Consider the following 13,384-nt stretch of genomic DNA (forward strand, 5'->3'; position numbering starts at 1 on the left):
TATAACTTCATGCCCTACAGGTACTTGTTCTGAGGTCTGAGCAACTGGATTTGGGATGTCTTCAGAGATAGTTAGGCTTTTGAGTCGGAGTGGGTTCAAAAGTCAGCTCTGCCACGCACTAGTGGTGTGATTTGGGGCAGTTTATTTGACATCTCCAAGCCTCATTTTCCCATCCCTACCATGGAGATGGTCCTGTCTCCCTCATAACATGGTTGGGATTAAATGAGCTGGCACCCAGGCATGGTCTGGCTTCCTCCTCCACCAGCACTTCCCACTGCCACCCCCAGTTTTTGAAGGTTTTTGTGGGGTTGGGTTTTTGTTTGGTGTGGGGGGGAGCGGTTGGCCTTTCTTCATTGCTCTTGTTTCCTTGAGCCTTTCAGGGATAAGGCACCATCCGGCCGAGCTGGCCTCAGATTCTCTCCTTGGGAACACTGAGCTTCAGGAAGGCCTTGAGTCTCCGCCAGCTCCTTTGGAAGAGGCCTTGCTGCCGGGAGGGCAGCATTGTCCTGTAAGAGGAAACTGTGCCGACCCAGCTCCTGCCTGGAGCCTGGTGCTTGGGCATTTTGGTTACTAAGGGGACCCTGGCCTGCTAAGTCAGAAAAAGGGGCCAGGTTTTTTCCTCTTCTTCAGCCTGCTGCCATTGTTGAAAAAGTAAACACTCCACACAGCATAACCGGCAAGCCCTCCAGCCAGGAGTGGGAAGAAATCAAAAGCCTGTTCCAACCCAGGCCATGAAGAGCCCACAAGGGCTGGTCTGTGCTGCTGGGGCCTTGCTGGGAACACAGAAACAACACCCGATTCTGGTCCAGAATCAACATCCCTCTTGCTGGGCCTTTCAGCCTCTGAGGCTTCTCTCCAGTGGCCAAGCCCCCTGCCCCCTTCTGTTTGGGGGCTATTTAGAAGGTCAGATGAAGCAGAATAGGCAACTCTGGGGTGCAGTGGCCGTCCAGGCCTGGAGTCCCCTGCTGAGTTACAGAGTTCCTTGTGGCCCCTTCTCCAATTCCGTTTCTGGTGTCTCAGCTTTTGCGGTGACAGCCCATTAGCTACTGAGAAGGGGCCAGCAGGTTTTCGTCCTTAGGCCGTTGGCACTACAGCTTTCAGACTTGCCAGGGCTGGTGTGTGAATTTCAAGAGTAATAATCATAGGGGGTGCCTGGGTGGCACAGCAGTTGAGCGTCTGCCTTCGGCTCAGGGCGTGATCCCGGCGTTGTGGGATCGAGCCCCACATCAGGCTCCTCCGCTATGAGCCTGCTTCTTCCTCTCCCACTCCCCCTGCTTGTGTACCCTCTCTCGCTGGCTGTCTCTCTCTCTGTCGAATAAATAAATAAAATCTTAAAAAAAAAAAAGTAATAATCATAGCTGCTGTTTATCAATCCTGTGTGCCTAACACTGTGTGGATATTGCCTCTCATCCTCACAGCAGCCCAGGGGGAAGGAGGTGTGGACAGTGGTCACAGTTATCTTACCAATTTTATAGACAAAGTAGCCAAATAGTAGCCACATAACCTGGGGCAAGGCCCTTCATCTCTCTGAGCCTCTTTCTTTGTCTCCCGCTAAGTTGTCACATCTGAAAGGATCTGTGTGAGCTCTGACAGGTGATAGGAGTGAAAAGGATAGTTGTGGAGGCTGTTTGTGTAACTTCCTGCCAGCACACTGCTAGGTGTTTAACCTACTGGACTGAAAAATGAGGCCGCCACGGGGCCCTGGACAGCTTACCGCGAGTCTTAATGTTCATCTGAAAAGTAGGGATAGCTTTTTACCCTGTAAGCAAAGCAGTCAACTAATGTGAGTGTTGATGTTTGGAGGGCAGAATAAACTTGTAAGGAGGCAATCTCGTCCCTTCTCTGTGGTTCTCAGCCCATAGTGAGCACTTACGAAATGTTGGTGAGTAGATTGAGAGGTTTGTGGGCTAGCCCCTGGTGGCTTGGAAAACTCAATAGCAAAAGGAGTTTGAGGCTTCTAGGTATGTTCAGTGGGGGGGACCCAGGATGCTGCCACCTGAGACCATTTTCAACCGTTGGAGTCTTCTAACCAGCTCAACTCCTCCCTCCTGCTGGGAGGAATCTTAAAACGTTTACTAAAGTACCAGATTCTGTCCTAGAGACTGCTGTTTGAGAGAACAAGCATCAACTAGTATTACTAAGCGCTTACCAGGTGCCAATCATTTTGTTGGGTGCTGGTCATCATGCGGTGGTGAGCCAAATGGATGAGCCCCTGAAGGGGCCTGCACCCCAGTAGAGGAAGGCAGGCAGGCAGAGGGGTGCTGGGGCTCCGTGACAAGGGCTCTGTGGAGGTCTCACCGAGGGTGTCTGATGACAAGGAGGCTGACAGTGTAGTGCCATGGGAACATGGCTGTGGACACGGCCAGTGCTGTTCCCTCTGCCCCTTACCTCACCTCTCTGAGCCTCTTTTTCTCCAGGTACATTAAATGAGGGTAATAACATGCACTTTGCAGAGTTTGGTAAGAGTTAAATGAGATAAAGTATAAAACACCAGTAGGCTTCTGGTTTATATTCTATTATTATATATTCTATATTATAATTGTCCATTTCTAAGATGTTAGTAGACTCTGGCTTTAGCAGCCATCGGGATGGTCCAGCCCCAACACTAGGCTATGCAGTTCTCTTGGATGAATTAGGAAAAGGCATCTCCTTCCTCCCACCGCCACCACCTCTGACCCAGGCATGTGGCTTAACAGATTTGAGCCCCAGCTGGCTGGCTGGGTGTCCTTGGGCAGTGCACATCTGCACGATCATATGCAGTGCCTCAGAGGGCAGCTAATAAGTTGATCCCTTATATATGTCTTTTGCCCTGGAATAATATGTTGTCCTTCACCCCATAAGTATTCCAGTTTTGACCACAAATTGTAAGGTCTTTCTAATTAACCGAGGCCAGGTGCGATAAAGACAACAGTTCTGAGGTTCTAGACTCTAAGGGGATGAGCTTTGATATTTGAGAGGAGAAGAGGGTTGAATAAGATTGGGAGTGGTGGGTGAGCAGGAGAAAAATGGAGGGGGATTCCAGTAATGGGTAAATAACATGATTAAAAATTAAAAACTCAGGCTACACATAATCTCATACTTCTACAGTCTTTGGAGAGTTGCTCCCAGATGGTGGACTTTTCCTTTCTCTATATTTACCTATCCCTTCTTCCCCATACAGACATGCGCACCCAGTTAAGCACGCCCCCCTTACCCTCTCCATTACTGTGCTAGTGGAATAATGATGTATGGCCAGAGTCTCTGAGCCTTGACTCACTAACTGGGTTTCTATGGGAAATGGGACCCAACCAAAAGTGTGACCTTTCTACTTAATATTTAAGGGAAATGTTCACATGTTAACACTTGGCCATACACCATATTCCATACCCAAGAATGACAAGGTCCAAAAGAGAGATGGGCAAGTAGCTTTTGGAAAATGAAAGGGGATGGATTGAATATGAGTGTCGTAAGGGCCTAGCTGTACATTAGAGTACCTGGGGGCCAGAGCTTTAGACTGCAGCTTCTACTGTTTAAAAAAAGAAAAGAAAAGAAAATATAAGAAAAAAAAATAATGTTGGAGTGTAAAGATCTCTCTTCCTAGCTATGTGACCTGAGCGTGTTAACTTATAGCTTCATCTCTGTGAAACCCTTCCACTCCTGGGACTTGGGGATGACTGTAAAGCTCATAGAGTTTTTGTGACAGTTAAAAGGCCTCAGAAATGTGAACCACCTAGCACTGGGCCTGCCACAAAATGAGCCTTTGTCAAAGCCTTTGTCACTGTTCTTCCTCATGCCCCTTCCCCAGACAGGGCCAGTGGAAGTCTCTGTGTCCTCGTGGTGCTTCAATGATTTTTTTTCTCTTGGAATTTTTTTATTTGCAGAAAGTCAGAAACATGGCCCTAGATGATGTCGTGATCCTCAATGTGGACACCAACACCCTGGAAACTCCTTTTGATGACCTCCAGAGCCTCCCGAATGATGTGGTGGGTAATGAACTCTTGAGGTCCGACTCCTGCGAGTTGGGGGAGGGGATGTGGATGTGACTTTAGAGAAAGGAAAGAAGGGGAGACCACTGTGGTTGTCCTGTGGCCTAAGAACTGCGGTTTGTATTTCTGCTGTCTCTGCCACCTTTGTCTCAGTGGAGAAAGTTGGAGGATAGTTCATTTCTTTAGTCTTGCTTTGCTCTCATAACTTGCATCTGGAGGGCTGTGAAGTGATCCGTGGGTCTAGTCAGCTCCTCTTTCTGTGGGAGTCTGGGGGTCTTGCCATCCCTCTCCAGCACATTGCCATGTCCAGAGAATCAGACAGCTTCCCCTGGACAACCCCACTGAAGGGGGTCCAGAGGGCTTTCCATGTGAGCGATATGGGGCACTTCAAGTCTGTATTTCTCTCCTGGACCATCATCAAGCAGCCGTTTTCCCATGTAGAAGGTATCTGCTGACAGTGCTCTGAATGTGGCTCCATGTCCCATAAATCTTTGTTACCTTTGGTCTAGACAGATAGCGAGCTCACTTTAGCAAAAACAACTGGCTGTCACATTTGCCACGCTAACACCAGACCACACACCAGTCTCACTGTTGCTACTCGGGCTGCCTCATGGGCAGCTGTTGGAAGTAGTAGACCCAGTCTCCCCCTTGTCCATATGAATGAAGAGGATTGGGGCTCCCTGGGAAATATGGTTTTGATGTTTCTGGTTTGACCTCTGTGGCTCTGTCTGCTAGAAGATCTATAAAGTTATTCTGGCTTCCAGACTGAAAGGAGTAGATGTTCCTGGCCACGTGTGCTGATGTGGAATTGGGTTTGTGTTGCTGGGTTTATGTCATGACAGGTGGAACTCCATTATTGCCAGGAGTCCCAATGGCACTTTGGGGTTAGCTTTCTGGAAGAGATTGCTGTTTGTTGATGAATGGCTTGCAACATGGTTTCCAATTCCTCCACTCTTAACTCAGTGTAACTTTTGGGGGAGTCATTTGTGCTATATAAAGATGTTCCATTTGTAGCCTAATTAAACAATGGCTGCCATTAACTGACTTCCTCTGAGCTGAGCACTGTGCTAAGAGCTCATTATTGGCCTCTCATTTCCCTTTCACACTGCTCTGAGGAAGGTATTTGCCTTATTCCCACTTTACTCACAGAGCTAGAAAGAGGAGGAGCCAGGAGGCCAACCCAACTCCATCGCTCCTGAGAGCCACTGGGCCCCCACTGCCTCTCTTAGGGGCCTGCTGCATTCAGGATCGCATTCAGTTAGCATCAGAGCCCAATGGAGGAGGTGTTCTCTCTCCTTTTCACAGGGGAAAAGAGCTTCAGAGAGCACATGCCTTGCCTGAGGTCATCCGGCTGGCTGGGGCAGAGCTGAGATTCAGCAACACCAAAGCCCACGCTGCCTCCTCTCCTTGTACACTGCCACCCTTCTGCAGCAGAGAGATGGCAAAAGCAGGAAAAAATGAAAGCATCAGACACTGTGAAGTTTGCTATTCATGTCAGGATAGGGTATGTGCTTGGGATCTTAGGGTCTCCTGACCGTAGTTGGAGTTCTGTTGGTCCAGAGAATATGTGGTTTCCACCCTGATCCCTTTCAGTGGAAGAGCTTTTCTTTTTTTTTTTTTTTTTGAAAATATTTTTTTAAATTTTTTAATTTTTTAATTTTATTTATTTATTTATTTATTTATTTATTTATTTATTTATTTATTTATATTATGTTAGTCACCATACAGTACATCCCTAGTTTTGGGTGCCAGAGGTATGGACCTTGCAGCTCCTGAGTGAATATGGTAAGTGAGCCCAGGAATGACCAGGAGCCCAGGGACAGCCCAGAATCAGTGACTGGTGGTTAAGAAACCATGCAGTAGATGGACTGGTCCCATCTGCAGTGCTCTGACCCAGTGCTGGGCATTAAGCAGCAAAGATAAAACAGATCTAGTCCTTTCTTTCAAAGAGGAAAGTAGGGAAAAACAAATATGTAAATTACATCTGTATCACGATATAGCATAATAGGGGCCACAAGGGAAATAGGAAATCAGGCACAGAAGGGCCCTGGGGATGACAAAATTTGGGAGACAGGTAATAGAGGCTTCCTAAAGGTGGCACATTTCACCTGCTTTGTTTGTTTGTTTGTTTGTTTAGAGAGAGAGAGCATTCATCTAAGCACGTGTGTGCTAGAGCATACGCAAGTGGGGGGGGGGGAGAAAGAATCTTAAGCTGGCTGCATGCCCGGCATGGAGCCTGATGTGGGGCTCAATCTCACGACCCTGAGATCCTGACCTGAGCCCAGATCAAGTGTGAAACACTGAACTGACTGAGCCACCCAAGTGTCCCCCTCAAGATGCTTTTTAAATGATCAGTGAAGTGATCTCAGGGACCAAAGGAATGTGAGCAAGTTATTTTTTGTCTCTGAGCTTAGTCTCCCATCTTGGAAAGAGGAGTGTGAACCCTGTAGTTAGGATTGCTGTAACAAATAAACGAGATGGTTATGTTCCTCAGATGTTTAGGACAGTGCTCACACATTGTCAGTGTTCAATAAAAGGGACCTGCATTTGTTTTTCATAAAATTGTTGTTAGTAGTTACAGCCAGAGTTAGAGGACAGTTAGTTCCATAACAGTCCGCAGCCTACATGAAAAGGGCCTCTTCATTTGCAGGTTGGTTTTTGGCAGGGTGGGGAATGATCTACAATGTTCCAGCACAGGGCTCTAGACCCATTAAAGACTCTAAAGATAAGGTAATGCGGAGGGCATGTGGTCTGTAAGGTATTTGTGCTTCAGGGCAGTGCGCAGGTGTGATCCTATAAGGGTTTGTGAGCTATCAAATCCTGGAGAGGAGAAATTTCATCCTGTGCATCTGTGTGTCCCCTGCATTGAGCACAGGGCCGGGTACTTTTAGGGTATGCATCTGACACATTCTGCTTCTTAAACTATTTGTCAGATCCTCTTCTCTGGCTCTCCCTACAGCACGTAATCCAAGTCCCAATCTTAATTTCTCTCCTGCGCTATCATCGGCAGCCTCCGAACTTGGTCTTCAGACTGCAGCCCTTCCTCCTCTTGCACCAGAGCGACCTTTCCAAAAATTAATCTAACTATATTTCCCCCTTAAACCTCTCCATCAATGAACATAATTAAAAAACTTAAAAAAAAAAAAAACTTTGAAAGACAAAATATCCTCCCCGAACTTCCCAGTGCCTATAGCTTAGAGGCAAATTCCTTGTGTTGGCTTTGAAATCAGACAGATTGTATGTTTAAATCCTGGCTTCTTCGCTTATTAGCCATGTGATTTCAGTCAAAATTCCTTAAGCTCTCTGAGCCTTAGTTTCCTCATAGGTTGTTGTGGGAATTGAATGTAATGTATATAATATGTGTAAAACATATATCCTACGAGTACGATAGATGGTAGTTAGTGGTAATGATTTATGGATGTAAATGATGATGAACATGGCATTCAGGGTCCTCCTTCAGGTTCTGACCCTCCTGTTTTTTTCCATAGCTTTAGCTCACTCCCCTCCCTGCTCCAAACCCTATATTATTGGTATTTGGAACTGATACTAGTTCTCCAAGTTATTTTATAACTTCAAACTTTGCATACAGAAGTTTCTTTTTCCCAAATGTCCTATGCCACCTGTCAATCTCTTACTCATTCTTCAAGACTTACTCTAAATGTGAGGCTATAGAAACCTTCCCCAGGCACCTGGCTGGCTCAGTCAGTAGAGCATGTGACTCTTAATCTCAGCGTCGTGAGTTCAAGCCCCATGTTGGGTGTGAAGCCTACTTTAAAAATAAATAAAGATAGATAGATAGGTAGAAAAAAAAACCTTCCCTGACCTCTCCAAGTAATTTGTACCTTTCTCTGTGTCGTCAGAGCTCCTTGTATTGATTGTGTAATTATACTTGTCACCCAGCAATATAATTTATTATACATTTCTGGCTTTCCCTTTTAATTGTCAGGTCTGTGAGGGCAGGGATTAAGTTTTATTCATCTTTGTTTCGCAGAGATGTAGCAGACACTGAATAGATAGATGGAAGGGTGGAAGGGACATATGGATTAGGTTATTTTGGTAGATGAAATCTTGCAAAACATGGCACCCATGCTGGAAATTTTATTAAAAGAGGCCTTTGTTCTGCTTCTAGCCATGATGGAATAATTGGAACTGGCTTTATCCTCCCACCATTAACAACTAGAACTCTGGACAAATATAAAAACAACAGTTTTCACATGTTAGACAACAGGCAGTTCAGGACTTTGATTCCTGAGAGAAAGGAAGCAAGTGAGGGGAGGCCTACCATCTCCCCTGGCTTTTCTCAAGGCATTTCTGAACCATGGTGCCAGGAGGGGGGTCCCCAGCAAAGCACAACAGTCTTGCTGAGTTAATAGGTCAGAGATCTGAGGGAGAGGTGGTTTACATTTGTGGGTCAGAGTACCAGCCTGGAAGCCACTCATCAAAAGAGCTCCAGAAATCGGAATCAGGTCCTCTGGACTAATGTGCTGAAGACTGGCCTGCCCATGTGTAGGGTGGAGCTCACACAGACTAGGAGACATTGAAATTCTGACTAGCCAGAGTAAAGACATCTTCTTGATCACTCAGGGCAATTGTTAGAGACTGCAGGAGGCCATGCCTTTATACTCTAAATTAGCTCTAGAGTAAAGATTATTTTAGCCTTGCCCTAACAAAGCTTAAAAGCAAGCTTTGAGGAGCTCAAGAGAGGGCTTCAGGGATGCTGGCAATATGCTGGGGTTTTGTTGTTGTTGTTGTTTTTTAATCTGAGTACCAGTTACTGGTATTAGGCAATAATTCATAAAGCTGAACACCAATGTTATGTGTACTTTATGTTTTTAAACTTCAATAAAAGTTTTAAGCAAAACTATTTCTTTAAAAAGAAAAGGCCTGATATGCAAGAAATTTAACTTTCTGTCAAAATAAACTTCAACCCTCTTTAAAAGAAGACAAATAGAGGTGCCTGGCTGACTCACTCAGTGGAGCATGTGACTCTTAATCTCGGGGTTGTGAGTTTGAGCCCCACATTGGGTGCAGAGATCACTTAAAAAAATTAAAAATCTTAAAAAAAAAAAATCCACACCCAACAGTGTAACATTCGCAGTATCTGCCATCCTATTGTAAAAGTATGAGAAACGTTGAGAATTAGAAAAATGTAACCCATAACCAAGAGAAAAACTAGTTAATACAAACAAGCTTGGAAATGACAGATATGGTGGAATTAGCAGACAAAGATCTTAAGATACAAAGATTATAAATATGCTCATGAATTTAGAGGAAGACCCAAACTAAATGAGAAGAAAAATAGGAAATACAAAAAGACTGAAAAGGAACCTGTAAAGGTGGAAAATATCATACCTGAAATGAATATTTCACTGAGGTTTAAGAGGATATTAGACACCACCACATAAAAGATCAGTGAACTTGAAAACATAGCAATGAAAATCAGCCAGTATGAACAGAAAGGGAAAAGACAGGAAAAGGTTAATGGAACCTCAAGGACCCATAGCACAATCTCAAGAGGACTAAAACACTTATCATCCTAGAAGGAAAAGAAAGTAGGGAAAGACAGAAAAAAATGTTTTAAAGATTATAGCTTTTTTTTTTTTTTTTTTTACTTATGATGAAAATTGTAAACTCAGGGTTCAAAGAAGCTCAACAAACAGCAAGCATAGTAGATCCAAACAAAACCACACAGAAGCCTCGAATGATAATTACTCAAGACCAGTAATAAATAAGAAAGGCTTGAAATAAGCTGGAGAAAAAAGACACGTTATATAAAAGAAAGAAGTAATGACTGAAGGCTTCTTATAAGAAGCCACATAAGCCAGGAGATAATGGAATGACATTTTAAGAGTAATGAAGGAAAATTTTTGTCAACCTGTAAATCTATATCGTTCAACAGGATGAAAATATCCTTTAAGAAAAAGGCAAAATTAAGACCTGTTCAGACAAAAAAAAAGTGAGAGAAAATCATTGTCAGCAGACACTATAATAAATGTTAAAGACGTTCTTCAGATAGAAGAAAAATGAAACCATAGAGAAACTCGAACAGTAAGGGAGGGAAGAGTGCCAGAAATAGTTAGTACGTAGGTAAATATAATAGACTTCTTTTCTCATTTTTAGTTTCTCTAAAAGGCAACTGAGTATTTAAAGTAAAAATAGTACCAGTGTATTGTGTGTTGTAACATGGGTAGAAGTAAAATGTATGTCAACGGTAGCACAGAGGACAGGGTGGGGATGGAGAAAGGAAGTATACTGTCTTAAGGTTCTTAAATTCTTTGAAAACTGATATAACATTATTTGAAGCTAGATTATTAAGTTAAAGCTGTATATTGTAACTCTTACAGGAGTCACTAAGGGAAAAAAACATGCAGCTAGTAAGCCAATATTAAAGATCCAAAACATCTGTGGGAGGGGAAAGGATAAAGGAACCAAACACAGATGGAGTAGAAAAGTTAGCAAGATGATAGATTTACCCAACTATATATTGATTATTACATTAAACATATGTTGTATAAATACTCTAATTAAAGGAGAGTAATAAATTACATAAATAATCAGGACCCAATTGTATGCTGTCCACAAGAATTTCATTTTAAAGAGTCAGATAGATGAAAAGTAAAAGGATGGAGAAGATCCACTGTGCATACACCAATCAAAAGAGAATGGATGGAGGACAAGAGGCAAATCTTCCTTATAAAGGAATTCCAAGTAATATCTGTAGATACCCTCCTCTCTAGGAGAAGGAGCTTAATCCCCCTCATCCCACCCCCTGCAACACACACACACACTCGAGCATGGGCTGGACTTTAGTGACTCACTTCCAAGAAATGGAGCCGGGAAAGGGAAAAAGTGTAACTTGAGTGGACAAATGTCAAACGCTACTTCAACATAGCGATCAAGTTTAACGTCACCGGTGATGTCGTGTGGCTATCATGTAACCTTGATACAGTGAGGATACATGACCTCTCTGATATTCTTTCCAAAAACCCAATCAAATAATGACAAAAACTTCAGTTAAACTCAAATTGAGGGACATTCTATAACATACCTGCTGATTCTTTTTCAAAACTGTCAAGGTCCTAAGAAAAAACATAGGAAAGACTAAGGTACTGTCACAGGCCAGAGGAGACTAAAGAGAAATGACAAGCTGAACACAAGGTGGAACTCTGGATTAGATACTGGGATAGGAAAAGGACATTAATGGAAAAATCGGTGAAATCACGATAAAGTTTGGAGGTGAGTTAATAATGTGCCAGTGTTGGCTTCTTAGTTTTGACAAATGTGCTGCGGTAGCATAAGACCTATCAGGTTAAACTGAAACTGAGTGTGGAGTATATGGGCACTGTCTGTAGTATCTTTGCAACTTTTCTGGAAGTCTAAAAATATTCCAAAATAAATAGGATATTTTTTAAAAGGAAAGAGAAAAGCAAATAAGAGAATAATTATAAAGAACTTGGTGCCTATAATTTTGGTAAATTAGGTAAAATAAACAAACTCTTTGAAATATACAAATTACGAAAGTTACAGAAAAAGAAAATAGAAAAATAGCACTATTTCTATTAAGTAAATTTGAATTTGTAATTAAAAGTCCTACAGAAGAAATTCCAGTTCCAGATAGTTTAATTAATTCTATCATGCACTGAAGGAAGAACAGATACCATCTTACACTAACTTTTTGAAAAAATAAAGGGGAAAAAAGACAAAACAAAGGGGAAAAGAACACTTCCCACCTTACTTTATGAAGTTAGCATTACCCTGACATGAAAACCAAATGAAGAATTTACAAGAAAACAAAACTTACTGGCCAATATACCTCATAAATATAAATGTAAAAATCTTTAATAAAGGGGCGCCTGGGTGGCACAGCGGTTAAGCGTCTGCCTTCAGCTCAGGGCGTGATCCTGGCGTTATGGGATCGAGCCCCACAACAGGCTCCTCCACTATGAGCCTGCTTCTTCCTCTCCCCACTCCCCCTGCTTGTGTTCCCTCTCTCACTGGCTGTCTCTATCTCTGTCAAAAAAAAAAAAAGCTTAAAAAAAATCTTTAATAAAATATTAACAAATTGAATCCAGTATATAAAGAGGCTAATATATCGTGACCAAATGAATACAGATTGGCTAAATATTTGAAAATCAACCTGGTTGACCATATCAAAAGACTAAAAAAGAAAAACAATTATCGAAACATACAAATTATTTTAGGAAAAACTCAGCACCTATCATGATTAAGAGATCTTCACAAACTAGGTATCCTCATTGTGATCAAGAGCATCTAGAAGAAACCTACAGCTAGCGTCTTACTTAACGGTGAAAGAATAGAGTGCTTTTCCTCTCAGAATGAGAACCAAAAAAGGGATGTCTGCTCTTCCCATTTCTATCTGGCTTGTACGGGCAGTTCTAACCAGTTCGCTGAGACAAGGAAAAGAAAAACCCTAAATATTAGAAAGGAGGAAGTAAAATCGTCTTCATTCAGACATGATCATGTATATGGAAAATCCTAAGGAGTGTCATAAATGAGTTTAGCAAGCATGCAGGATAAGGTCAGTATATAAGTCAAATATATTTCTATATACCAGTAATAAGCAGTTGGAAAATGAAAAATTTAAAGTGCCAGTTAAAATAGCATATAAAACACAAAATATTTAGGAATACATGTAACAAAATATATGTAAGGTTTGTATACCAAAAGCTATAAAATATTTCTAAGAAAAAATTTAAAAGACCTAAACAAATGGAGAGATATTCCATGTTTTGGATTGGAAGACTCAACATTTTAAAGATGTTAATTTTCCCTGAATTGATCTATAGATTCAATATATTCCCAACCCAAATTCCAGATGGCTTACAAAAAAAAAACTTGACAAGCTAATTCTGAAATGTATATGAATATGCGAAAGATCTGGAATAGCCAAAACAATGTTGAAAAGGAACAAAGTTGTAGGACTTGTATTACCTACTTTCAAGACTTACTATGAAGTTATAATAAATGTACATAGTATAGATATATAGTTCAATAGAACAGAACAAATATTTCAGAATTAGGCCTACACATAAATGGCTAATTGATCTCCAACAAATATGCCAAAGTGATTCAGTGGAGAAATGATAGGTTTTTTTTTTTTCAATAAATGCTACTGGAACAACTGGATGTCCATATAAAAAACAAAATGAATCTCGACTTTTACCTCATGTAAATATTAGCTCAAAACAGATTATGGACCAAAACCTAGAAGCAGAAACTATAAAATAAGTAAAAGAAAATAGAGAAGAAAATCTTCATGAACTTGGGGTAGGTGAAGATTTCTTAGGTTAGACACAAAAGACACACATCATAAAAGAAAAAGTGATCAGTTAAACCTCATAAAAATAAAAGCTTGTCTTCTTCAAAAGACACCATTGAAAAAATGAAGAAGCAGGCCA

The 13,384-nt window shown here is 41.9% G+C and overlaps 1 protein-coding gene across 7 annotated transcripts in view; it reads left to right on the forward strand.

The window, feature by feature from the left end:
* DENND1A (DENN domain containing 1A) overlaps positions 1 to 13,384 on the forward strand; it is a 489,116-nt gene that overhangs the window by 306,722 nt on the left and 169,010 nt on the right. For all 7 annotated transcript variants that reach the window (XM_045790973.2, XM_045790978.2, XM_045790976.2 and 4 more), the window contains one exon: positions 3,861 to 3,962. In XM_045790973.2, coding sequence (XP_045646929.2) covers positions 3,861 to 3,962 — 102 coding nt within the window. The remainder of the gene's footprint in view (positions 1 to 3,860; positions 3,963 to 13,384) is intronic.

This window comes from Ursus americanus, chromosome 18 (assembly GCF_024610735.1).
Source record: "Ursus americanus isolate L20-20 chromosome 18, mUrsAme1.1.p, whole genome shotgun sequence".
NCBI lineage: Eukaryota > Metazoa > Chordata > Mammalia > Carnivora > Ursidae > Ursus > Ursus americanus.